The 27,843-nt window shown below is 36.1% G+C and overlaps 1 protein-coding gene across 1 annotated transcript in view; it reads left to right on the plus strand.

Moving 5' to 3' along the window:
* PolE2 (DNA polymerase epsilon subunit 2) overlaps nt 1–27,843 on the plus strand; it is a 160,591-nt gene that overhangs the window by 98,188 nt on the left and 34,560 nt on the right. Inside the window, exons 9-10 of the mRNA XM_090380860.1 lie at nt 6,892–7,006; nt 17,395–17,590. Coding sequence (XP_090236986.1) covers nt 6,892–7,006; nt 17,395–17,590 — 311 coding nt within the window. The remainder of the gene's footprint in view (nt 1–6,891; nt 7,007–17,394; nt 17,591–27,843) is intronic.

The following is a 27,843-nucleotide window of genomic DNA, read 5'->3' on the forward strand; positions in this document are numbered from 1 at the left end:
TTTTTCATATGATTTGTCATAATCAAATGAATCAGTTATATCCTGTTGAATATGTTCATTAGTAACTATAATCATTTGAATGATATGAATAAATTGATTATGCCCATCACTAAAAAAAAAATTAAGAAAATAAATGTTCAGCTCTTACATAAATTATGTAGGAGCTGACAAAGTGATCAAGTTTCCTGATTTGAAAGCAAAAAAATTGAAATAAAGTGTGCATTCAATACAATGGATAGGCAAGAGCTGATTCATGAGGAAGATTGTAATGCAAATTATGTGTTATATCCATTTATAATAATATTACATTAAAAGTATTTCCTTTTTTAAAAAAATTATTTGCCATAAATTTACTTGAGATTACAAGTATTTGTGAAGGTTTTTTTTTTTTTTAATTTTACTATACTAGACATATGGATCTTTTCCAGCCTGCCTGCTAAAAATAAGCTTAAACAAATACACTAGGCCCCTGCTTTCGGCCTTCCACTAATACAGCGGTTTTCAATTATATCCTTGTTCATTATGTTCGGCGCTTGTTCCTCTTTTTCAGTGTATTTCAGCATGACACACTCAGCAACTGAGTCCAAGAAGGGTGCCATTTTATTGCCTGTTATTGTCTTTTTGCAGCATATGATAGTGTAAGCATGTTATTAGGTTTTTATATGCATTCGCAAGTGAAATAAAGGCTATGTTCCACTTTTTGGCTGGGGTCTGGAATTTTTTATTTTCTTCATTCAGTGAAATGTATTTTTTCATTTCATTTTCTCTTTTTTTTTTTTTTTCTATGACTCATAGGAGAAAAAAAAACTAAATTAGTAAATATTTTTTAATAATATTATAAAAAAGGTAATATATTACTTGAGAGTTTCTAGTGAGAACTTCGTAATTTCATAATTTTTCACACAATTACACTTGGATTTTATGAATAAATTGTTCGACACTGCTTAATGTGCCTATTGAAAATCAACTGTCACAAAAATCTGCTGTGTTTGTTTTTTCTTCAAATAAAATCAGTTTAAGTTTGTTTCAGAAGTACATCAGTGATGTTTTAGACTAAATTGAGGACAGAGAACAACTTTATCGTTAAGAAAAGAAGCACTTGATTAGGCAAAATTTTAATTTAAAATTGTAAAAGCTAAATGGTAATACTTAGTCTAATTTTAATCAAATTCAAAAAGTTCAGCTCAAATATGACAAAAAAGGTCCAGATGAAAGACTAAGCCTAAAAATACAAGATAGGCCCCCAGTGCATTTTAATTGAAACACACTCTACATACTTCAATACGTTCAATCTTAAAGCTTGAAATAAAATGCATTTCATACCCAGGTTAGTGGAATAGTTTTTTTCATATTTCATTAAAAAAGTGCTTCTTAAAAAACCACAGTCCCCCCCCCCAAAAGTACACCAAGGGGGTCTGCTCCACATTTTGGGAGACTGCTCTATTTCCACACCATATGTTTAGAGGTAGTAGTAGTAGTAGTAGTAGTGGCACTTGATGCAAGAAAGCAAGTGTAGGAGCTTATGCAGCATCAGCCAAAAAAAAAAAAAAAAAAAAATCACACCATACCCTCCAATTGCCTGTCCAGTTCCTCCTTAAATTTATTTAACCTATCAACTTCCACAACGACAGATGGAAGTTTGTTCCAGCAATTAACCACCCGCTGGCTAAAGGCAAATTTCCGCACATCTATTCTACATCTATCCTTTCTTAATTTGAACTTATGTCCCCGTAGGTTCGTATTCTGAACAAGTGGGAGGATCCCATCAGAATTCAGCGTGCTCAACCCATTCAAGGCCTTATAGACCTCAATCAGATCACCGCGCAGGTGCCTAGTCTCCAGCCACTGCAATTTGCAGAACTTAAGCCTCTCTTGGTAAGAGGATCCCTTCATTCCCCTCACCAATCGTGTTGCTCTTCTCTGTACACGCTCAAGCAAATCTACATCCTTCCTAAAATGAGGCCTCCAGACCTGTACGCAGTACTCAAGGCGTGGCCTGACCATTGCCTTATACAGAGGGACAATCACCTCCTTTTCCCTGCTAGCAAAATTCCTATATATCATTGACAAAACCCCATGACCTGCCCTAGCAGCCTGTCTACATTGCTCAGAAAACTTCATATCTGACTGCACAATTACTCCCAGGTCTTTTTCATTTTCTACCACCTTAAGTGTAGTACCACACAGTTGGTACGTTTCTCTGGGGTTACTTCTACCCATATGCAGTACTTTGCATTTGTCAAGGTTAAACTTCAGTTGCCACTTCTTAGCCCATCTGCCCAAATTATCTAGATCCTGTTGCAGTAGCACACTGCCATTACTGTCATTAACAACCCTGCCAACCTTCATGTCATCTGCAAACTTCGACATTAAGCCTGATATACCTTCATCAATATCATTGATAAATATACAAAACAACAGTGGACCCAACACCAAACCCTGTGGGACTCCACTAATAACATTAGTCCACGAAGAGCAGCACCCATTGATTACCACCCTCTGTCTTCTCCCACTTAACCATCCTTTTATCCATTGTAGCAACTTACCCTTAATACCATTCTGCTCCAATTTGTACAGTAGTCTTCCATGCGCAACAGTGTCAAAAGCTTTCCTGAAATCCAAGTATATGATATCAAAATTATTTTTTGCATCCAGTTCCTTTGTGACCACATCATAATAACCAATCAAATTTGTCAGACAAGACTTTCCCTTAACAAACCCATGCTGTCTGAATTATTGCTGCAGTCTTGTCTAGATGATCCTGCAATGCATCTTTAACCAGTGACTCCATTATTTTACCCGGAACAGAAGTTAAACTAACTGGTCTGTAATTATTCGTGTCACCCTTCGAACCTCCTTTGTGAATTGGGGATACATTTGCACATCTCCAGTCCGTGGGAACCTCCCCTGAATCCAAGGATGCTCTCATAATTATGGCTAAGGGTTTGCTTAGTTGCTTTGCCGCCTCCTTTAATATAACTGGATAGATCCCATCTGCCCCAGGTGCCTTTCTTATGTTTAACTTCAACAATTTCTCCTCCACTTTGCTCTCAGTTATTACAAAATCATTAAGCACACTGCTACAATTTGATAACCTTCTTCCATTTTCAAACTGTAATGATTCCTCACGTGTGAATGTAGATGCAAAATACTCATTCAGTTTGTTTGCTATCTGAGCAGGATCATCAACAGTCGAACCATCGATGTCAAGTGGACCAATCATATTCAGCCCCTTCCTTTTAGAGTTTATATAAGTAAAGAAATCCTTGCTGTTTTTCTTAGCATCTTTTGCCAAAGATTTCTCGTAATCCGCCTTTGCCTGCCGAACCTCCTTTGTGACCTGATTACAGACTAGCTTATATCTGCTACAGGCTTCTGCGTCGCCTGATAATTTATATGCATCCCATGCATTTTTCTTCTCTGACACGAGTCTCATTAGTTCATTTGATAACCATTTAGGCCTAAACCTTGAACAATATTTCTTCATCGGTATGAAAAGTCTAGTAGCTTCCACGATTAATTCCTTGAATGCTTCCCACTTAGAATTTACTGTTTGTAACATCGTCAGTCGATCCCACTGTACAGAATTTAAAAACTGTCTGAGACCACTGTACTCCCCTTTACGGAAGCAAAAACCCTTTCCTTTACCCCTGACGGTAGTTACCTCTTTGAGTAAATCCCACTTCAGCACACTGTGATCACTGCCACCTAGTGGTTCCTTTATCTGCAAATTCTTAATACACGAATGATCACTGCTGATAACCAGATCAAGAGTATTACTTTCTCTGGTTGCCTCTCGAACATGCTGCTGCAGAAAACAATCATCCAATAAATCCACAAAAGTCTGACTAGTGTGTGAGTGACCAACCCACAAGTTCCAGTCAATATCTGGGAAGTTAAAATCCCCCATTATAAGACATTCTGATTTACTGGCCCACTCTATTTCTCTGTACAATTGTTCATTGTACTCATTCGAGTCATTAGGCCTATAACACACTCCTACTCTTATCTTTGCTTTTGCAGTGCTTATGTCACACCAAACTGACTCAACAGTGCACTGTCCATCTATATCAACTGGATGCACTTCTTTTGATTTTATGTTTTTCTTAATTAACAGCATAACACCTCCTCCCTTTCTGTCCTGTCTATCCTTTCTGTACACATTGTACTCCCCAAATTCCAGTTCTGCATTCCTTATATCTTTGTGACACCACGTCTCTGCTATCCCAACAATATCCGCCTTTGATGTCTTGACCAACACTTCAAATTCATCAAATTTATTTACTATACTTCTAGCATTGGTATACATGCAAGCATACATGCTCCTATGCCTATTCCTTGTTACCCTAACACATCCCATATACCCAACTATTCCAGGATGACTGCCATCCGTCCCTGAAACCCCCAACACCCCTCGCTCCAGGTCGCTTCTTATTCTAATAGAAGTTGTGCAAGAATCACCTTCACCTCTGCCTGCAGTTACTGTTAAACTATTAGTCTTTGTATCCCCCCAAGCTAGCAGTTTTCCGACCCACCTAACACTGCCTCGATAGCATCAGCAAATATTCTTGCACCCTTTCTATTTAAGTGTATCCCATCCCTGTAGAAGCAATCTCTCCTGTTAACAAGTACAGTCCAGGCTGAAAAAAATTCTACCCCTTGAGCCTTGCACAATCTTTCCAGGGCCGAATTGATCGACAAGGCTCTCATCATATACTCCCTCCTATCGTGTCTGGGCAGAATTGCAGACACTTTCAAGTTCAACCCTAATTCTCGGCTTTTTTTCAACAGTGACCTGTACTTGTTGAGTAATTCTGCCGGTCTCCTACTCTTAATATCATTAGTGCCAACGTGTACAACGTGCCCTTGAAAGATGTACAACGTGTACATCTTTCAAGGGCACAAAAGGTGATAACCTTTTGTGCCCTTGAAAGATGATATCCGCTCTACAACGTCATCAACCTTTGCCCCTGGCAGACATACCCTGGTCCTGTTCCACCTATCCTTTTTACATAGCATGTTCCCCGTTTCCCTGACAATAGAGTCACCAACAACTAATAGTTCCTGTGGGACCAGCGCATTCTGCCTTGGGGGTTGCCGCTGTGTTGCGTGATGACCAAGTGCAAGCTCTGGCGTTGATGTGGGCAGCTGAGAGCTTGATGGGCCCCTCAATTTATTTCCTTCGAGGGCATCCACCCTGTCCTTCAAACTCTCATATAGGCCCATAAAAACGCTGAGTTGTCGCCTGATTTCCTTACACTCCTTACATCGCGCACACACAAAGACATCCCCCATGGCAATATCATGTTCCGTTCCAGAGAGTTCGGCAAACATTTCACAAGCTGCACATTTTTTTAGGCTGTGACGCGTTGGAGAATCGCCCCCCTCAGTTCTCCCCCGAGTCACAACACTCCTGCCACTTTGTGCCCGTTGCCTTGCTGCTCTAGTTCGGGGCATGGTAGTTTAAATTAATAAAATCAATAAATTAAATGTCAGTAGTATTTGAATAGAAACTATGAAATAGAAACAGTGAAGCGTATTACTATATAATTATGCGTTAGAGCTACCTCAATTAAAAACTTTGAATTCCCTACAAAAACTTTGAATTCCCTATATACAAAAACAATGGCTACAAAAATCGAACAAAAATAACGGTTTTACCTATCGTAAGTAAAATCCACAAAACTCTTTATCTAAATTAAAATAAAAAATAACCAGCGTAACTATAACTATATGACTACGTATTAAGTACAATATAAAACAACAATCATGTAAATAAAAGGCAAACACTTATCGTTTTTGCGGAGCCTGTACTGTTAGCTGTAACTTTTAAATAGAGTCAGCGATGTATAATCGAGGTCTGGATTATACATCAAGATGGGAGGAATTTTTATGAGCTTTCTTTGTTGTGGATGAGATGGTCAATCTTGGGAGAGGATTTTGTGGTTTTTCCTTACAGAAACTGCAGTTTTTTAATTAGTTATACAGGCAAACCGACTATATAATATACATAGTTCAGACACAATACACTAACACCCCACAGCCTTTGTTACTTTGGGGCAAAAACAAACAAACAGCAGCAACAACAACAGAAAGAAGAATTATAGGCATTTTGTAGAGGAGTTTGGTTGACTATAAACAGTATTACAAATACAAACAGATTGTTATCTAGCATTCTTGCATGAACTGTTTACATAATATGTTATTATGTAAACAGTATGTATATTGATGTTGAATCTCTGTAAGGGGTTTCTCTTTTTTTTTTAAAATCAAAAATAGGTATTAGCCAGCAGGCCATTCCCACTCTATACTGGAATTCCCCCCAGCATATAAACCACATCCCTGCATAGATAACATTGTTTGTATGAAACTAGTAAGGTAAAATTTATTCAAATTTTAAATGTTTTATTTTTATCTTGTCTTTATTACTTAGGTAATTTAAAAATATTACCAGTGTTATAGGGTTTGGTTGCTTAGATCAAGTACTAAAGCATCTAAAACTATGACACATGACTGTATCAAGTTTATAAATTTGCATACTTTCAGTTTTGAGATTTTAAGCCATTGGTATCAAGATTTATTTGGTTAAATTTTTAAAAAAATTACAACATAATATAGAAAAATTGCCTGAAAATTTTTCACAAGTGATGCAGTGGGAACTAAAATAATCTGTTTAAACCTGTTTATTGGGGTGGAGGGGATGATTCAAAGAAAAGCCAGAAACAAACCAAAATTTTGTTGATACCTTACTTCTTCTGACTAATTACATTTTATTACTTTAATTACTTAAAGATAAAAGAATAGTGGGGAGGAATAATAATAAATTTTATTTGATATTTTGTTGCAGTTTTAAGTTAAAGCTTAATAACCATTATTATGTTTTTTTCCTAGAGTGTTTCAACAATTTAGGTAATTTGATCAGTGAGTTTCCATCTCTTGTAGAAAATTCTTATTTTGTCTTTGTACCAGGACCTTCAGATCCAGGGCTTGCACATATATTCCCAAGGTACTTGATTTAAATCAAAATATATATTGGTAACAACAAAAATATTGTTCTATGTTTATTTAATGCTAAATTATAACATATTGTTTAGGATTCATCTGCCTCTATATTCACTCTTTATCATCTATATTTCCATCTATATTCAGAATATACTTTTAAAGGAAAGGAAAATGTTAGTTCAGCTAACAGTTATACAGCATTGAATGAATTTATAAGCAAAAAAAATTCTGAAGGAGGAATTATCAGGTTTAAAAGTAAAGAAAGCAAAAGGATTCATTCCAGTTAGACTGAAAGAAGTGACTAAATAACTTGCTGAACTCTTATCTATAATAAAAGAGGTAAATTTAGATTCAAGTGAAGTTTCAGACAATTGAATATTGCAATATCTCTCCCATACACATAGGGGTTCTAAGAGTGAGGCCAGCAGTTATAGGCTTATAAAACCTGACTTCCGTGGAAGAAAAAAATTCATTCTCTGCACTTATTGTTTTGAACAATAAGAACTTGATGTTGGCATGTGATAGTATGAACATGAGGCCATAAGCAAATGCCTCACATACTGTAAGGCACTCTTCAGTTGTTTCTTTGCAGACGATACGAAGGTTGGCAGGGTTGTTAATGACACTAATGACAGTACACTGCTGCAACAGGATCTAGAAAACTTGAGCAGATGGACTGAGAGGTGGCAAATGAAGTTTAACATTGACAAATGTAAAGTACTACATATGGGAAGCAGTAATCCCAGAGTAATGTATCAACTCTATGGTACCACACTGACAGTAGTAAAGAATGAAAAGGACGTGGGGGTAATTGTGCAGGCAGATATGAAATTTTCTGAGCAATGCAGACGGTCTGCAAGAGTAGCTCATGGTGCCTTGTCAATGATATACAGGAATTTTTATAGCAGGGATAAGGAGGTGATTATCCCCTTGTATAAGGCAATGGTCAGACCACACCTTGAGTACTGTATACAGGTCTGGAGGCCTCATTTTAAGAAGGATGTAGAGCTGCTGGAACGAGTACAGAGAACTTAAGTTTTGCAAATTACAGTGTTTGGAGACTAGGCATCTGAGAGGTGATCTGATTGATGTGTATAAAGCCTTGAATGGTTTGAGTATGCTCAATGCTGATGGATTCTTCCTCTTCTCAGAATAATCGCCTGAGAGGGCATAAATTCAAATCAAGGAAAGACGGTTGTAGGATAGATGTGCAGAAGTTTGTCTTTAGCCAGTGGGTTGTTGATTGCTGGATCAAACTTCCATCTGTCATTGTAGAGGTTGATAGCTTAAATAGATTCAAGGCAGAGCTTGACAAACATTTGGAACAAGTGGATGGGTGAAATAAGAGGTTTTTTTTTGTATATAAGCTTGCTTTCTTGCATCATGTGCCTTTGCTAATGCTAATCAAATGCTTCACATACTGTAAGGCACTCTTCAATTGTCTATACCGTGACGTCACATTGTAACCCCACACTGCCCCAGGGGTTACTAGGGTAATGAGCTTGAAAGTGATATTTGGTTTACTCGAATGATTTTAAAACTAAATTTCATTGTTTATATTTAACTGATTAAACAACCAGATAGCTGCCCTTACTCCCTCACAGTCTGGGGCAGGCAGACAGGGATTCCCCTGTCTGTCAAAAAAGAGCAAATTTCTGTAGACAGATACAGAATGTTTGCTTGAAGCATTTCAACCCCTGAGGGCAGTTCCCCTGGGTTCTGCAATCCATTTAACTTGGGAATTGGTTGCTTTTATAGCTTAGAATAGTTTTCTGGCTTTTTAGTTTTCATTTAAAGTAGGAGTTATTGTTGGCCTTGATTCTTTGGCCTTGCACAGTTTCATATTATAATAGTTGTAAATATTGTATATAATATAGTTACTTATCTTGTTTGATTTATAACTTTTAGTTTTAAATAGTTCTCATTTTATTTATACAAATTACTAATAATGTCCGGAAATTCAAGTGAATATGATCCTGATGGGCTCATTCAAGAGCAAGAACTACTGTGAGCCACATCTGATGGAGAAGAGATGGAATTAATGAAGAAATATTTTCACAGATTGAAGAGTAAAGCATACCAAGAACTCTGTGAAGGGAAGGTCATCATCGCTTTCTAGTTTCACACAAGGGACTCATATGCAAAGGCACTCTAAAAAGACTAAAAGTGATGCAAAAGTCAGTGAAACATCTATGACTGAGAAGGATAAAGTGAATGAGCCTTTTCAAAAAGAAAGAGTGTTGGAGTTGGAAATAAAAGGTGTAAAGAAGATAATACAATTGAAAAACTAGAGCACGAGGGCTTCAAGCATTGTAAAAGAAATAAGAAGTCAATTGAGAAATTACTTATTAGATGTAAACAGTAAAGTTTCAACAGTAGCTATGAGAACTATTACGGAACTATGGGATGTGTTAGAAACAAAAGCAGTGGGTGTCTATATGGAGAACTTATTATTAAAGGATAGACTAGAAAAAAGAGCACAATAAGACTTATTTATCTTTGATAAAGGGTATAAGTGCTTCTGATAGTAGTCCACAAAAAGTTATGCTAATAAAAGCTACAAGTAACAAGTATAAATCTAGTGAGGAAATTAAGACAAAAATTTTAAAATCAGTGAGAACCTATATTAACAGTGTGAAAAATATTCGTACAATTAGAGATAAAGGAGTGCTTGTTGAAGTTGAAAGTGACGATGACATTTCCTGGATTAGGAAAAATGTTCTAAGATACAGGAGTTGGGTTTGGTATACTCAGTCCTGAGGAAAATAATTCCAAAAGTAGTACTCTATGATGTAGAGAAAGACTCAAAACAAGAGGACTTTTTGAGGCAGTTATGATTGAAGAATTTTAAAGACAGTAACTTAACAAAACAAGAAATTAAAGATACTGTGCAGATTGTGTCGATAAAGAAATCTAAACAGTTTAATACAACCAATCAGATTTTAGAAGTTAAACCTTTAGTTTGAAAAGCTTTTAAAAGCAGGGAATGTTGGTTGGTCATCTTATAAATGTAAAGAAACCTTCACTGTGGCATAACATTACAAGTGTTTGCATTTTGGCCATTTAGCTAAGTATTGTAGAGATTGTGCCATTTATGGTTACTGTACTAGTGTAAGTCATTCATGTAAGGATTGTAAAGATAAAAATGGAAATCCAAATTTAAAAGTAAGAAAAGGACTGCAACTCATACTACTGTGGGTTGGAATTGCCCCGAGTATGTTAAGGCCGTGGAAATTTACAAAAGGAAAATAAACTATGCCTAGAAATTTAAAAATAATTCAGCTGAATGCACAAAGAGCTAAGAGGGTTGTGCTACAATTAAATAATGTTATGGAGAAAGAGAATATAGATATTGCTCTGTTGCAGGAACTATATACTGTGGGAAATCAGATTAGAGGCTATCTATAAAAATATAGAGTAATAAGCAAAGGAGTTCAGCCAAAAGCAGCATTAATTATATATATTATAAGAAATGAAGAATTGGTTGTTACAAAGGTTATAAATTTATGTAATGAGTGTATTAGATAGTATGAATCAGAGCTGTACTACTCAATATGTTCTGTTGATAATAATATTAGTAAAATAATAAGAGGAGTTTACCTCTGGAGGGTATCATACAGAAGGGTTCTACGCACTATATTGAGGTAAACTCCTCTTATTATTTTGAATGAGTAATGAATGGACAGTCCTGTATAGATTTGACTTTATGTAGTATGTCAATTTTTAATAAGATTAAGAATTGGAAGGTGGTTGAAAATTGACCACCATTGATCACACTGGCATCATTTTTCAGATTAGTGATTTGGAACATTAAAAAAAATGTATGATGTTGGTTGTTATCTAACTAAGAGAGTTAAGTGGGATAAGTTTGATGCAGTGTTTATGAGATATGTTGATATAGTAGATTGGGATAGTTTAAATGCTTATCAATTTGTTGAGAAATTATGAAGGTGTGTGATGTTGTATGGCTAAAATGAAAGTGATGTTGTATGGCTAAAATGAAACTCCTCCAGTGTTTTAGCAGAATCATAGTTTAACAAAGTTAAGGAAAGAGGTTATTGCCTCAAGAAGATTGTAACAGCAAAATAGGAGAATAGTAGTTTAGAGTTAGTGAATAAGGCAATATATAAAGAAAAACGTAAAGTTTATGTGTCATCAATAAATAAGGCTAAATAGCTTTCTTGGCAGGAGTATGTGGCTGTGCAGGGTGCAGAGTAGAATCCTTATTTAGCTCTGTTGAAATTGCAGAAGTGGTGAATCATGCTAAGGAGGGTAAATCACCTGGTCTGGATATGATAAAAGTTGTAACACTTAAAAGAACATATAGATCGAAGCCTATGTTATATTTGAAAATGTATAATAATTGTTTGGTTGGGGCTGTCTTTCCCCACACATGGATAAAGATTGCCCAGTTTAAATTGATTATAAAGAGCCCTGATTGACAAGCTAGTAACTTGGATCGCATTGCCAAGTTGCTTTATTACCTGTTTTAGCAAAAGTCTATGAAAGGCTATATATTAGCTGATATTAATGATTAGTTATGAAGAGAAAGATATGTCCTCAGATAACCAATATGGTTTTAAAAAAGGGAATAATACTGAGGATGCTATTTACAGGGTAAGGCATAGTGTTAAAGAATATTCTGGGTGGTACACTTTGAGAATTTTTGCAGATTTTAAAGGTGCATTTGACATGCACTGTCAAATGGGAAGATGTTCTTGCTCGTATTAGGCAGACTCAGTGTACAGATAACTTGTATTTAGTGTTTAAAAGTTATTTTTCAAACAAAGTATAGTTATTAAAACTGGATACACAGAGATAACTCATATAGTAAGCAGAGGATGTCCTCAAGGCTCGGTGATTTGCCCCATTCACGTGGAACATAGTAATGGGTGACTTTCTAAAATGAAGTATCTTAATGTTGAATTTATAGCTTATGCTGATGATCTGGCATATTGGTCTATGGGAAATGCAAGGTCTGAAATAGAATTATGTGCCATTGAAATATTAGGAAAGTTAATAGACTAGGTAAGGCGTAGGATAGAGTAGGATGTATAAACTTGAAAAATGTTATAGGAAAACAGTTCTTATGTTACTTAAAGGATGGCGGAGTATGAATAGGAATCCAGTAGTTAGAGCACAGGGAACCTCCCTGCATTACGTTAAGGTTGCTAGACACTTGGGTATGTAACTAGAGCATTTGTTCTTTACTGAGCATGTTAAGTTTCTTAAAAATAAGATGTCATTGTATGCCAAGCTCAGAAGAATTATAAGAGTTGACTGGGTTATAAAGGGAAGATCAATAAATCTTCTATATGATTTATCCCCATAATCACATATGCTTCTAGAGCTTGGCTGCATAGAATAGTTAAGAGTATTATTCAAAAACATCTAAATCAAGTGCAGAGATTTGCTCTTCTAGTTACAACTCGAGCTTGTAGGACAGTGTCGACAGAAACACTACAGGTGCTTGCAGGTAGATTGCCTGTAGATTTGTTAATTGTCCTTTCTGGTATGATGTATTTAACAAAGAAAAATATATCTGTCACTGTATTAGGAATAACACCTTGTCCTCATACAAGTTGATTGTACACAAGAAATGATTATAAGATAGAGAAGAAAAGGATATTAACTGAATTATATGTTTTGTAGCAACAGAGATGGGACGAAAGTATTAAGGGTAGGCAAACCTATACTTTTTGCCCAGAGTAGATATTATTGAAGAAAAGACCGTGGCTCCAGTTTGGTGTGCATACAGCTTTCTTGTTAATCGGACATGGGCTGGCATTACAATTATGTCAGTTAGCCCTTATGGATGATACTAGATGCATCTGTAGAGAGGAAGAGACATCAATACATGTGATGCTTGATTGTCCTGAGTATGTTGATTTAAGATTACAGTTAGAGTTATTACTTGGAAGTTTGGATCACAAAACTTTGTGGGTGATGTTGATAAAAGATATTTTACATCTTTTAATAATTTTATTCATAATGTTTTCAAATGGAGGATATTATTAAGAACTACATAGTAGAGCTCCACCTCCCAGGAATGGAAACCCAATTCACTGTGATGAGCGGAGAAATAATCTCATGGCTCAGTCTTTTTATATCAGGGTTAAGTGGTCTTATCCTCTGTTTGATCTTGGTTAAGATTTAATTGTTCATTAAATTATTTATTTTATTTTAATGGCAATAACTTCTCTTTTGGCCTAACAAAGTTTTGAGACATCAACAGATGGACTGCAGTCTGGGGAGTGGCTGTCAAAGGTACTTTAGATGGAATGTGACCTCACACTTACACTATGACAGGTCAGTCTCATGTTCCTATTATTGAAAAACAGTAAGAATTTCAATGGGTGCAAAAACTGCTGATATACCTGACACTATACTAATAAAATGATTCCAAAATTGTTGCAAATGTATTTTGGAATCATTTCTACAATTGTTTAAAAGATTAGTGACTATATACAAGTGTATTTTAGCACATTATCTGTTTATATTCAAGTATTCTTTGGCATATTACTCTGTCATTTCTGTAGTTTGTTTATGAATTTTTTCCCCCTTCACAATACAGTTTATTTCATAGCATAAGTTGAGATATCATTTAAAAGTTACTGTTGTTTTAAAATATTTTAGATATAAGAGAGGGAGTGACAAAACTTACTGTTTTTATTCAAAATTGATTCAAGAAGCCAATAGAACCAATGGTTAATTAAAAAAATTGGGGGTGTTCAAATAGTAAAAATATTTTTTTAAATAATGAAGGATCAGTCAAGAAGCAGTCAGCCTGGCACTGCTATAACAGATGCAAATGTCACAAGAGTGAAAAAATATTAAAGGAAAGCAGACTGAGAATTGCAAGAATTATCAGAAAAACTGTGTGCTTCCTTTGAATACATCACAATATTGTGACTATGACTCTGTCTGGGAAGCACTCAAAGTGTTCCCCATATCCATTGTTTGTTGTTTTGAGTATTATGTGCAATGAGGGTTGTGTTGATTATGTTGTATGACTAACCTCTTAGCAACAAGGAAGAGGTTACATAAGGAATGTAACCTCTCTCTCTCTCTCTCTCTCTCTCTTGCCCTGGTTCCTCTCCTTAGCATGAGGAGGGAAAGCAGGGGTACTACTAAAATTGCCCTCAGTCCCACCTAAGTGCAGAAAGAAATTGAAGAATAGTAGAAATATTACTGGGGTAATGAAGGAGAATAAGAGGCCCCCCCCTGAAATCCCACTCACGAACAGTCAGGAGATTAGGGGCTAATATTGAAGGTAGCCAGAAATAGTAATAGAGTTGGAGGGGGGATGATATAATAAGCAAGGGAGAAAGAGAATAGGATGATTTTCCTTTGAAATCCTATCCCTAAAATTTAGGGGTCAATGATGAAGTTAGTGGAACAGTTGGGGATGATACAAGTATCACAGACAAAGGGAAGAGAGTAAGAAGACTTCTTCCCCTCCTCCCAAATTCCATTACTGAGATTTGGGTAGGGATTGCAAATAAAAAGATTTGAATTTAAGGGGAAATGGTCACTTCTTTTATAGGATAATGCAAGACCTCATATCACCCAAATGTCACAAAGAACTGAGCACTGGCAGAACATTTAGAACTCTCTATGAGCTCCAGCATAAATTTGGAACTTCCACCCTATAGTTCCAACCTCACTTCTTGTGATTGAGCTTTTCTGAAAAAATGCTTACAGAGGCAAAAATTCACAAGAAATATGCAGTATGGAACTTAGAAATGCCTTGGCTACTGTACTTAAAACATTCTTGGAAAATGGCCTGTGGTATGTCTTTTACCTTTTATTAAGCCATGTAAATGGTACATAGATTTTCTAGGTGTGGTGTGTAGATTTTGGTGTATACATTTTAACTGTAACAAATTTCCATATAGAAAACATTCAACACCCCCCCCCCACCTAGCAGCCCTAGCCCAGCTGGAACTTGCTCTCTTCCTTGTCAGTTGGTGTAGCTGCCCCGCATTCAGCTCTGGCCACTACTGTTTCCCCTTCCCGCCCTCCTCCTGGCGGCCATTCACCTTTCTGAGCTTATTGCTAGTGTAACTGGCAGTCTACTTGTGGCCTCTGTGCACTTGGACCATATGCAGCTGATGCTCAGGTGCAGCACTTACTGCCCTGCTATATTCTACACTATCCTGACTACTTATTTGACATTTATTTGGTACCCCTTTGTGTTATGGAGTGTAACCTAATTTGATAGGACTGGCATGAGCAAAACAATTAGCTTACCATGGATAACACCCTTCTTTTCTACTAGGTAAATAAAAAAAGGCAAACTGCAGCCATTATCAACCCACTGTAGGATGGAAGCATCCTCAGCAATTCTTGTTGAGGGAATTGGACCATAATCTGCTGCGCTGGTCCAGTGCAGGTTGGCAGATCAACTGTATTTAGCAGTCGGGCTTGAACCCTGGTCTACTCAAAAGAGCGTATGCTACTGCTCCTGCTCCTGACCACTTAGCTACGGAGGCCTCCATAGCCGAGTTTCTACTAGCATTTTACCTACAAAGTAGGATTCTAGACATCTTGACAAACTAAAACACCCTAAATGAATATCCTATATCACCTTGTGTAGAAGTAACCAAGTCTCTTCCCTATCCTATGCACAGTAACACTTGCATTAAAAAAAAAAAAAAAAATACAGCACTACAACTACTAACCTTACTATGAAATAGCATGTTTCCCTCCCAAAAGTAAAAATAAAACAAAATAATTAATAATAATAAAAAATAAAAAAAAATCCCCACACCTCTTCCTATTAAGACCCCCCCCCCCCCGGTTACCATTGCAGCCTTTCCTGAAAATATGGCATAGCTCCAATAGTGTTAATGAGCTTTACCCACCAATTCAGATGTCATACATAAAGCTTGATATATTGAGCAGTATTACATTTCTAATGCCTTTATAGTGACTATTAAACAGGCCATTTGATGCTGCCAGACAGTATGCAGAGCTCACTGGAACATTTAACTCTCTAATCCTTCGTTGATAGGAGATGCTACCTCTATCATCCCCTAATGCTGTCTCTCCCAATAGCATTAACTGCAATTTCTATCCTCTGAGATATCTTAATTAACCAAGTCCATCCTTTCATATTGCAACTTATGCATTTTTATGTTTTATATATTTTTTTGTACAGAAAATAGCCCGCCTCCTCATGGCAAGGACAGGATATTGGCAGATTTCTGAATGGCTTTTGCTGGCCATTTTTGTTGTTAAGAGGCCAGTCATACGACAGCACACACACACACACACACACACACACACACACACACACACACACACACACACACACACACACACACACACACACACACACACACACACACACACAGCATACATGACTAGCTTTGCAGAGATGCTCAACACAAAGACAGCCAAGAGTGAATCCTTATAAACTGCTGTAACAAAACTACATATGCATCTGCATAACCATGTAACTAATTAGTAGTTGGAGGCGCCTCCGTAGCCAGGTGGGAAGGAGCAGCAGTGCGTAGCACACGCTTCTTGATTAGACCGGGGTTCGAGCCCTTCACCACCAAATACAGAGGATGCGGAAAGGTCAGGGAATGACCACAGCATATCCCGGAGCAATATGGCCTTAGTTGCTAATGCTCCTAAAAACCAAATAACAAACAACAAACAAACAACTAATTAGTAAATGTATCCTGTTTTATTAGTAAATGTATCCTATGTTTTATTAGTAAATGTATGTATCCTATGTTTTATTAGTAAATGTATGTATCCTATGTTTTATTAGTAAATGTACTATGATGTTATCCTAATAAGGTGACTTGGTCTTCTCTAATCAGTTGCATTGGTTGATTTCTGATTGGATGGATCTATTTCTGTACAACCAGAATATTTTTTATCCTACTTATATTATTACAGTATTTAGAAAGAAATTTTAAGGATGCATCTTTTTGCTATTAAAAAGGATATCCCTTACTTGTAATTGTTTTACTCCCTTTTTAAGCATACTAATACTATTCTCTATAATATTTTAAGACCTAGGATTCCAGAAACTGTTGTACGTGAATTCCTTCAAAAAGTTCCAGGAGCTACATTCACTTCTAACCCATGTCATATACAGTTCTGCACACAAGAAATAGTGGTGTTTAGGGAAGATCTAATATCTAAGATGTGCCGCAGAATATTTTCTGCGGCACATCTTAGAATATTTTTATCTTAGCACATCTTAGCACATCTTAGAAAACCAGAATATTTTTTATCCTACTTATATTATTACAGTATTTAGAAAGAAATTTTAAGGATGCATCTTTTTGCTATTAAAAAGGATATCCCTTACTTGTAATTGTTTTACTCCCTTTTTAAGCATACTAATACTATTCTCTATAATATTTTAAGACCTAGGATTCCAGAAACTGTTGTACGTGAATTCCTTCAAAAAGTTCCAGGAGCTACATTCACTTCTAACCCATGTCATATACAGTTCTGCACACAAGAAATAGTGGTGTTTAGGGAAGATCTAATATCTAAGATGTGCCGCAACTGTGTGTACATGCCTTGGGAACATGAAGATAGAGTTGATATTCCTAGTCTGGTAAGTAAATTGGTTAAGACATTTTTTCTCCACTTGACATTCTGCCAGCCAGTATGGATGATTTTCCTCCCAAGTTCTATAATATATTTAATTTTAAAAAAAGAAAATAAATTAATTTGAACTTCTTGTAAATCTTGAATAATGAAGGAATGGTTGGCATTAGTAAAATCATTTTAAAAGTTTAAGGCGTTGAAGATCATCCTCACTATCCCAAATTTTATGAGTACAGTAATACCCCGAAGTTACGCGATAGGTGGGTCCGACGAAAATCGCGTAAGTCGGGGTACAACTTTGCATATAAATACATATAAATTTTGCTTAATTGGGACCAAGGACTAACAAAAACACTAGTTTAGAAGAAAAATATTAATAAAATTGCAGTTCTTTATACATATTAATACAAAATATGTATTAAAAAACAAATGACTTACGTTAAAAAATTATTTCGATGTCGATGTCTTCATAAAATCTAACAAATTCGTCTGACGACACAGCGCGTTCTTTTTTTCACGCAGAATTTCTTCGTAGCAAGCTAATAATTTTTTTATTCCTTGCTTTGTAGCTATAACGCGTTCTTCGTTGGAGTCTATGTTTTCTAAAATTTTTAAGCCCTTTACAATTGAGCCCTTTTCAATTTTCAACCTGTCAAGTTAGCAATTGTCATGTGCTTTTCGCCGTTGCTTCGTTTAGGCCTGTAGCACGTGCAATATCACATGGTCTTTCATTTCGCTCAAAGCGTTTCACAATTTTATATTTTTTCTCTATCGACAGAGGCGGACTGGCCATAAGCCTTACCGGGGAAACCCCGGTGGGCCAGCGTGATTTTGGCCATAAACCATAGTATGAGGCCACTATAAATTTTCCCGGGTAAGAATTTTTGATCCAGTCCGCCTCTGTTCATCGATAATTGCTTTTCTTTTTCTCTTTGAATCTGCAGTGTCTTCGGTACGCTTCCTTTTCACACATTTTAAGTATTTTACTCATTTTTAGGGAATAAAGCACAATTACAAAACGAGGAGGCACGCTTGATACGCATAAACAAAGCTGCGCGCATGTAGCAACTGAATAAACAACACCATAAAGGCAGAGATACACTATTAATTAACACCTCACATTTCTAGGGGTTACTACCATAAAACAATAAAAATCCAGTTGCGTTTCTGCTAGTGAAATCTGTTATAAACTGGTAGTAAACTCGATCTAATTGCATTTGCGATTATACCGATAGCTGGAATTGTGTTGGTTTTTACGTTATTATGGTGAAATGTGTTTCCCCTTCACTGATATAAAAATCATAGCAGCAAAGTTGAATTTTTTTCATCTTTCGCTTTCATTCTCCGCTGTCGCACCGTATATCGATAACATATGAAAAACGACCTTGAAGATAGTGGGCGGCAGCGTTGCCAAACGAAAAAATCAAGAACCGCGTAACTCCGAGTTAGCGTAAGTCGGGGTATTACTGTATATAAGATTGTCAGGGTTCCAGAAGTCCACTCATCCAATGTGCATGAGTAACACATTCACTGCTTCCTGAACACAAATATGAGGCTTAGGATTTTAATTCACCTGGAGGGGGAACTATCCTACATTTAGAACTTTTTCTTCCAATTTTACAGAAGGGGAGGAAAAAAAGATATTTTTGTCAAGCAACCTTCACCAGCAACTGATTAATTCAATCATAGTGAGAAGAAAGCCCAAAAATGTTTCTCGCATATCCCCGGAGCAATATGGCCTTAGTTGCTAATGCTCCTAAAAACCAAATAATAACGAATAAGTATAGTTACTATACATATCTGATAAGCTAATCCTGTTTGAAAAATTCATTCAAAGAAAGCTGATGAATTGCCTTCTTTATTTCATCATAAAGAATCTTATAGCAAGCAGTGATCTCATGAAGGCCCTAAGCAATGTTGCTGCTTCTTTCAGCATTGGAATCGAAATTCCATTGTCCCTTTCAATCCGGTAATGCTTTCCCTTAAACTTTTGAGGTTAAGGAAATTTTATTATTATTATTAGTAGTAGTAGTAGTAGTAGTAGCAGCAGTGAAAAATGATGCAAGGAAACAAACTCATACATCATCAGTCAAAAAAAAAAAAAAAAAAAACTGATAACAACCCTGCCTATCTAACTCATCTGTCCATCCCATATAATAATATGTCTAATTTTCCTTTCATTTATTCAAACTACCCACTTCTATGGCACTAAGTGGTACTTTGTGTCAACAATCAATTACTCTTGCTGAAAACAAATTTTTACACATCTGTAAAAATTTGTTCTACCACCATCCTGCATTTTGAAGGAGTGTACTGAAGATATTATCATCACCATCATCCCTTTCTTCATTTTGCATTTGTGTCGTAAACTTAATCAAATTATCACAGCTGGTCTTCTCTATAAGACTAGCAACTCAATCACATCTTCAGTATCCACTTTCAGGTTAAGGTGTTTTGCTATGTCTATAATTTCCCTTGTGGCATTTTTTTATGGTCCTTGGAAATCTTAGTATTCGGTATTCGTGAACAAACTGCAGACAACACTTCCATCAGCAAGCCTTCATAGTGGATTGCCCGATGTCTCTCCAGCTTGCAGCACTGTTTCTCACTATCAAAACTGTGTGTGCAAACATTGCTTCCTTAAACTAAAGAAGAGTACTGCAAAATAAAAAAGATTTAAAATAAGACACTTTTCCACATAAAGTACTTTAATTAGTTTATTGGTATGTAAAGGGCAGTTTTTGGTACAGTTAGACCTTAGACAATCCCAGCAACTAAATAAAATTGGTTATGTTTTAGATTTCAATATCAAATCCATCTTCTGACATATTTTGATATTGAAAGGGTCTTTCAACATTTATAGATATGCAATCAAGGGACTTCTTAGCAAAATTGATTAAACGTTTAACTTGTTCATTGACCTTCTGCCACATGAAGTTTTGTGCAACAGCTAGCCAGCCTACAGGATAGGCTTGCACCCTTTAAGTATTTGTAGGTATTGTTTCTCAGCAGAGAGATAATTCCTGTGAACCGTCGACAATTTGCTGATCCAGCTAATTCTACTTTCAATATGTGTAAATTTCAGAAACCTATTCAAAATTTTGACAAACCAAGGAGTATCAAAGTATGTAAGTTAAATCATGTTATAAGTAAAAGATATAATTTACAGATAGGTTTAGAGCATTTAGTTAGCGTATTTTTGAAATTTTTACACCTATTAACTTTTAGAGAGAAGTTATTAGTAGTGTAATATAGAGAAATTATGATAATAAGCTGTCAATTTTAGAGATCAGTGCCTTTCACTGAATTCTGCATTTCTTTTGCACTCTCTGCTATAAAAGAATGAATACAATTCTTGTTAAAGTTAAAATATATATAATTCACAGACACACTCAGAGCATTTAATTAGATCATTTTGAAATCCAGTGAAATGATTTTGAAATGATTTTTTGAGTGTTTATAAGTTTATATAAAATAGTTAACAGAAAGATAAAATACAAGATATAATAAAATATAAATAAATTACAAGTTAACAACGATAAGTAATTAAAATTTAAGTAAGTTAAGGTTAAGTTAAAATATAAATAATTAAAAGGAATAATTTGGTTCAAGGTTACAACTAATGAAGTTGAAAAATTTAGCCTTTTTTTTTTTTTTTTTACCTAATTAGTGTACTAAATTGTTTAATAAATATTTTTTATATTCATAGAGCCTTTACATCAATGATTTCAGCACAAACAATTAATATAAATTATTTGTGCCAATATATCTCATTATTGTGATATTAATAGTAATTTTAGTATTTTAATTGTAATAAATAGGTAGATGGTTCCAATTATATTGGTTGGATTTTTTTTTAATTAAGAAATTAGAAGGTCATTAACATTATTTAGAAACATAGTGTAGTACGTACTGTGTAACAAAATCTAGTAATAGCGTGCATTATTATATATTCTTAACCTCTTAGTTTGTGTGGTAATTTTAGACTAGAATAATGCCTCAAACAAAGCAGAAAGCAAAAAGCTCAAAGTCATGAGAATGCCTTAAATTGTGATTTGCAAGAGAACCATTGATGATAGTTCTCTTGTAAAGCACAACTACATTTGTTGTATTAATTGTGGCCTTTTTGTGGGGTTATCTGTAGTAGGACATAATATAACCAAGTCAGCATTCTGATGGACTTATATAAGGCTTGAGGAACATTGATGCCCTCAAAGAAATTAAAATAAAGAATCCTTCAAGCCACCCAGCACAACACTGGAGACTACACTCATGCAACACAAAACACAAGGTCCTTTACAGCAGAGTGCACTAGTCCCAGAGAAGGTAGCTGTTGTTAGTGGCTCAATTGTCAAGAAAATGGGAAATATATTTTGTAAAAGGGATAGGTGGAATAGGACTGGAGTATAGCTGTCTATGGCAAAAGTTGATGATGTTGTGAAACAGCTTTCATCTTTTAAGAGTACTGCATGTGGGTGATACTTGTACATGATCATGCTATGGTATTGAGAGTAGATATGAGGATTTCCTTGACAAGTACAGGGAGAGAAAAAACCCATGACTTAGTATTAATTTTTTTTAAAAAGTGTCTACAATTTCCAGACACAATACAGGGGAGAACTTTATGAAAGCCTTGTCAATTAGTTGAGCCATGGAAGGACTGCTAGGCTAATGAGGTAGAATTTTTGTAAGTGTGGGCTGTGCTTGTTAACAAGAGAGAGAGACTGTTTTTACAGGGATGAAATACACTTAAGAAAGGGTACAATAATATTTGCTGATGCACTCAAGGCTAGATTGGTGGTGGAGATACACAGAATAATTGATTAATAGTAGCCACAGGCAGAGATGCAATTGATTCTGGCACTGTTTCTGTTGGAATATGTAGCAGCAAGAGGTGTCAGGGATTACAAGGCCTGCTTGTTCTAATGAAACAAAAAAATACATGGGCTGTGTCACAGTTACTGATAGTAAAATAGGTACATATATACTTCTGTGTGTACTAATGACAGAAGCATGGTAAATAAATTTGATGAATTTGAAGTACAGGTAACCCTCATATAACACGGTAGTTTGGTTCCTGCAAAATTTCGTGTAATGCAAACCTGTGTTATATGGACTAAGAACCAGTACAAAAGGGGGGTTACATTCCAAAAGCTAACAAAAATATGCCCCCCCCCCTTTTTTTTTTTTTTTTTTGTAACTATCAGAAATTTATTTTTTATAGTAATAATAACTTAACTAAAATGGTCTTGGGCAGGACACATAGCTCGAAGACATGATGACAGATGGACTAAGAAAATAACAGAATGTTATCCAAGAGGAGCTAGAAGAAATCCTGGAAGACAAAGGTGGAGATGGATAGATGAAATTCGTGAGTTTGTGGTTAGTAAATGGATGGCCAGTGCTCAAAACAGAAGGAACTGGAAAGTTGCTGGAGAGGCCTTCATCCTGCAGTGTATTGAAAATGGTTGATGATGATGAATAACTTAATATTTTAACTTCATTTTTATAATAGTAGTAACTTAAATAGTAATAACTGAACAAACGTCTTACCTTACAAACTGTGATACTGATATGTGATACTTAAATGTATGTACATTTAATTTTCTTCCTCTTCATTGCTGCTAAGCACAATCTCTTCTGGAGCATCTAGATTTCATGTACCTTCTGCTCCCTTTAAAAGTCATGAACTGCACGTTTCGAAGTCACAATTATTTTTTATGGTCTCAAACAAGAACAAGTTCAGTCGCACAGAACCTAACCCGGGGATCTCCCAACAAAATGCAGTGGACCCCAGCTTTAATGATACACGAAAATCAGAAGAATGTTTTCCAGTTAGCAAAATAAAAATAAATTTACGCTTACATACCTAGCTTAATTAATACGTACTGTTATATGTACATATTTCTGTTCACTGACTTTTTTTTTTTTTTTTTTTTTGTTGTTGTAAAATTTAAAACAGTAAAAATGATAAGCAATTAATAACAAAGAACATAGCACGCACAAGTTGCAATAAACACGATACGGAGTAATAAGTTTCTTAAATTTTATTTATGTTTTTTATATGATTGAATATTTCATGGAAGGGGGTACACATTTCACCATAATAACGTGAAAACCCACATAATTCCAGCTATGATACTATCACAAATGCAAGAAGATCGAGTTTACTACCCATTTATGCTTAGATTACACTAACAGAAAAGCCCAATAAACCAGAAACTGCAAATTATTTTTATTGTTTTATGGTACTGACCTCCAGAAATGTGCTTTAGAAAAATATCACAAAGGCGATAACGACTAGCAAGTCAGCAGGTATTCACAAAATGGAATGGAAACATTGAATATTATATCTAACATAATAGCAGGGTTTTCCTAGCACAAAAGCTCAAATATACCATGTTATATGATATTTCCAGTAGTTCTCAAACAATGTTGTTGAAGTACCATGTTGTGCAAGGATCAATCGTGTTAGAGCAAGACCGTATTATAGAAGTACTGTGTTATATGGTTTTTTTTTTTTTTTTTTTAGGAGCATTAGCAACTAAGGCCGTATTGCACCAGGAATATGCGGTGGTCATTCCCTGACCTTTCCGCATCCTCCGTATTTGGTGGTGATGGTGTTATATGGGGATTGCCTGTACTGATTAAGCCATCAAATGTGAACATTGTAGAGTTTGGGACATTAAGTCATTCCGACATAAAATATGCAGAATTTGAATGTGGGGAGTACAAAAGTGTACAGAAAGAAACAAGTGTGTGGGGGGGAGGGGGGGGAGTTTTGCCTTAGTTAAGAAGCACAAATAAGACATCCTGTCAACATGGGTGGTCAGTGCAGTGTTGAGTTAGTTTAGTTGGTGTAAGCAATGAGAAAATAAAAATGACAATAGTATTGTGTTGTAGGTCTAAAACAATGTGAGTATAATGAACTATACAGATAAAAAGAGTGGCCAGTAAATCAGAATGTTTTGTAATGGGAGATTTAACTTTCCGGAATTTGGCTGGAACTTGTGGATTGGTCACAGTATCAAAACTTTAGTGGTTTTATTGGATGACTGTTTTCCAAATCAACATGTTAGAGAGAGACAGTGGGGGATAGCAATGCTCTTTAATTGATTACCAGCACCAACGCTTCATGCATTAAGAATCTACAAGTAACCACTAGGTTGCAGTGATCACAATATACTGATGTGGGATTTACTTAAAGATGTAACTACTGTCAAGAGCAGCAAAGGGAATGGATTTTGCTTTCATAAAGGTGACTACATTGGTCTTCAACAGTTTTAAATTCTGTTTAGTGGGACCAGCTAATGATGTTACAAACAGCGAATTCTAAATGGGACTCATTCAGGGAAGTAATCATAGACACTGCTAAACTTTTCATACTAATTTAGGGATACTGTTCAAGGCTTATACCTAAATGGATGTGATATGAATTGATAAGACTAGTGGAAAAGAAGAAAAATACACGGATGCATAAAAATTATCAGGTGATACAGAAGCCTACAGTAGATATAAACTTGTCTGCAATCTAGTCACAGAGGAGGTTAGGCAAGCCAAGGCAGATTATGAGAAGTCTGGCAAAGACTGAAAAGAAAAGCAGCAAAGACCTCCTTGCTTATGTAAACACTAGAAGGAAGATGAATCACATTGGTCTGCTAGATATGAATGGATTAACTGTTGATGATTCTGCTCAGGTTGCTGATTCATTAAATGATGCATCTATGTTCACATGAAGAATTTTTAAAAATGAGGATGCCAGAAGTGTATCAAATGTAGATAAGACACCTGGGGATAGATGAGATCTATCCAGTTGTATTAAGGGGGGGCAACAAAAGAGGTAAGCAAATCTTGAGCCATAATTATGAGAGCATCATTGGATTCAGGTGAGGTCCCTATGGACTGGATGTGTGCAAATGTATTCCCCAATTCACAAAGTAGATCTAAGGATGAAATGAGTAATTACAGACCTCTTAGGTTGACTTCTGTTCCAGGTTAAATAACGGAGTCACTGGTTAAAGAAGTAATGTAGGACGATCTGGACAGAAATGCAGTTATACTGTAGTCACAGCATGGATTTGTTAAAGAGCTAGCTTGTCTGATTCTGTGATGTAGTAACAGGGAACTGGATTCACAAAATTATTTTGACATCATATACTTAGATTTTAGAAAAGCTTTTGATGCTGTTCCACATGAAAAACTGCTGTACAAATTGGAGTTGTGCAAGATTAAGGGCAAGTTACTGCCATGGATAAAAGGATGGTTGAGTGGAAAAAGACAGAGTGTAGTTACGCTCTTCTTGGACTAACATTATTCGTGGAGTCCCTCAGAATTCAATGCTGGGCCCATTGTTGTTTTCAATATTTATCAATATTGATGGAAGCAAATCAGGCTTAATGTCTAAGTTTGCAGATGATACAAAGGAAAAGGTGGTTAATGACTGTAATCAGGGTATGCTACTGCAAACAAGATCTAGAAAAGTTAAGCAGATGCTGAGAAGTAGAAATTGAGTTTTTGTTGACAAATGTAAGGTACTACATGTGGGTAGCAATAATCTCAGAATAACAAAACTGGTCGGGGTGTAATTGTGCAGGCGGTGATGAAGTTCTCTGAGCAATGAAGTTGAGCTGTTAGAACAAATAATAGAGTTTTGTCAGTGATATACAGGAATTTTGCTAACAGAGCACCACATCTCGAGTACAGGAACTCCCTGACTTACGTAAGGGTTGCGTTCTGCGGAACACTACGTAAGTGAATTTCCCCCATGCTCGTGCAGTACTCACAAAGTGCTCGCTGAATTGATTGAATCAAAAAAGGAATGTTCGAAGAACATGTAAATAGAATTATTTATTGTACATAAGGTATAAGGTATGTTCGTGTCAGACGGCACCTGGGATTTCTCCCATCTCCACGTGTGTTTCGCTGTATCGAGGACAGTACACTGCCAAGCCAGAGACTTGAAAATGTGTGGGTCGTGTCTGTGCAGTGTGATATGTTGTGCCCATTGTTTATCCGGCTTATTGGCCGCCAGGCCCCTAGTGGGGCCTGACGTTGCCCATACCCTGCCACGTGGAGGCTAGCCGGGTGTATCCAGTATCACAACAATTTGCTCTGGCAGGTCCTGCCACCTAGTTTCCTGGGATTTCAGTGGCTAGGGCCTATTTAAAAAAAATAAATAAATAAAATAAAATAAAATAAAATAAAAAGTTTATGCATTTGACATTAATGCTTAATGGGATTGCTGTTAGGAAATCGCTGGTTAGGGTTGAACACTAAAGAGATGTGTTAAAGGCCAAATAGGTCGGGCAAAATTTTGATGTTATTAAATTTAGACATGTAACGCTAGATAAAAGCTGAGTGTTAGATATCTTAGAGATTTGCACAAAACCGGTAGAATTTAGACGTTGGTTATAATTTGGCGGCATTGTAAAGGGGTGTACTTGGTCGATTTAGTGAGAGAGAGGGGGGGGGGAGATTGAAGACTGGGGAGGAAACAGATAGAAGAATAGGGACAGATAGAGTAGGCATCCCCAAAGAGGTCAGTGGAGACAAGCCCCACCAGGCGAAATATGGGGGGTAGGCAGGGAGGAGAGGAGACAGAGATCCGTCTCCTCCACTCCCTGCCTGGGGATGGGCAGGGAGTGGAGGAGAATGTCGGTGTCTTGTCCAAGGAGTGTCGAATCCGGTATGAAGGTCTAGCTGCCCATCCCGCTTTGGGGGTGGGATATGTTAGCTGGCAGTGGGGAACCTACCAGGTGAAGGGGGGGGGGACACACACATTTACTTCATTCGTAATGTGCATTCTCACTCTACTTGCATTCTTTTTTTTTTTATTTATTTATTTTTTTTTATTTTTTATTTTTTTTATTTTATACTTTTTTCTTATTTTATAATTTTTTTTTTATTTATTTTTTTTTTTATACTTTTTTCTTATTTCATAATTTTTTTATATATATATATATATATATTTTTTTTTTTATTTATTATTATTATTTTTTTTTTTTTTTTTTATTTCACTCAACTCATTCATCTTTTTCTCACACACCAGGAGGGGATGCAATGATGGGTAGCGTAAATTTAAATACTAATTAAAACCAGGGTTAGTGTGTACTTAACTTAGCATTTGTGGTTTGTGTTCTTTTCTCTCACGCTTGCACTTTTATTCATTCTTCTAGCTCTCATCTCATTTATTCGACTCTTTCTTTCTGCACTGCACTCTCTGGGCACCGCAACTTACTGTTATTCTTCAGTTGTGGTGCA

This window comes from Mastigoproctus giganteus, chromosome 9 (genome assembly GCF_048544385.1).
Source record: "Mastigoproctus giganteus isolate SK-2022 chromosome 9, ASM4854438v1, whole genome shotgun sequence".
In the NCBI taxonomy this organism is placed as follows: Eukaryota; Metazoa; Arthropoda; class Arachnida; order Uropygi; family Thelyphonidae; genus Mastigoproctus; species Mastigoproctus giganteus.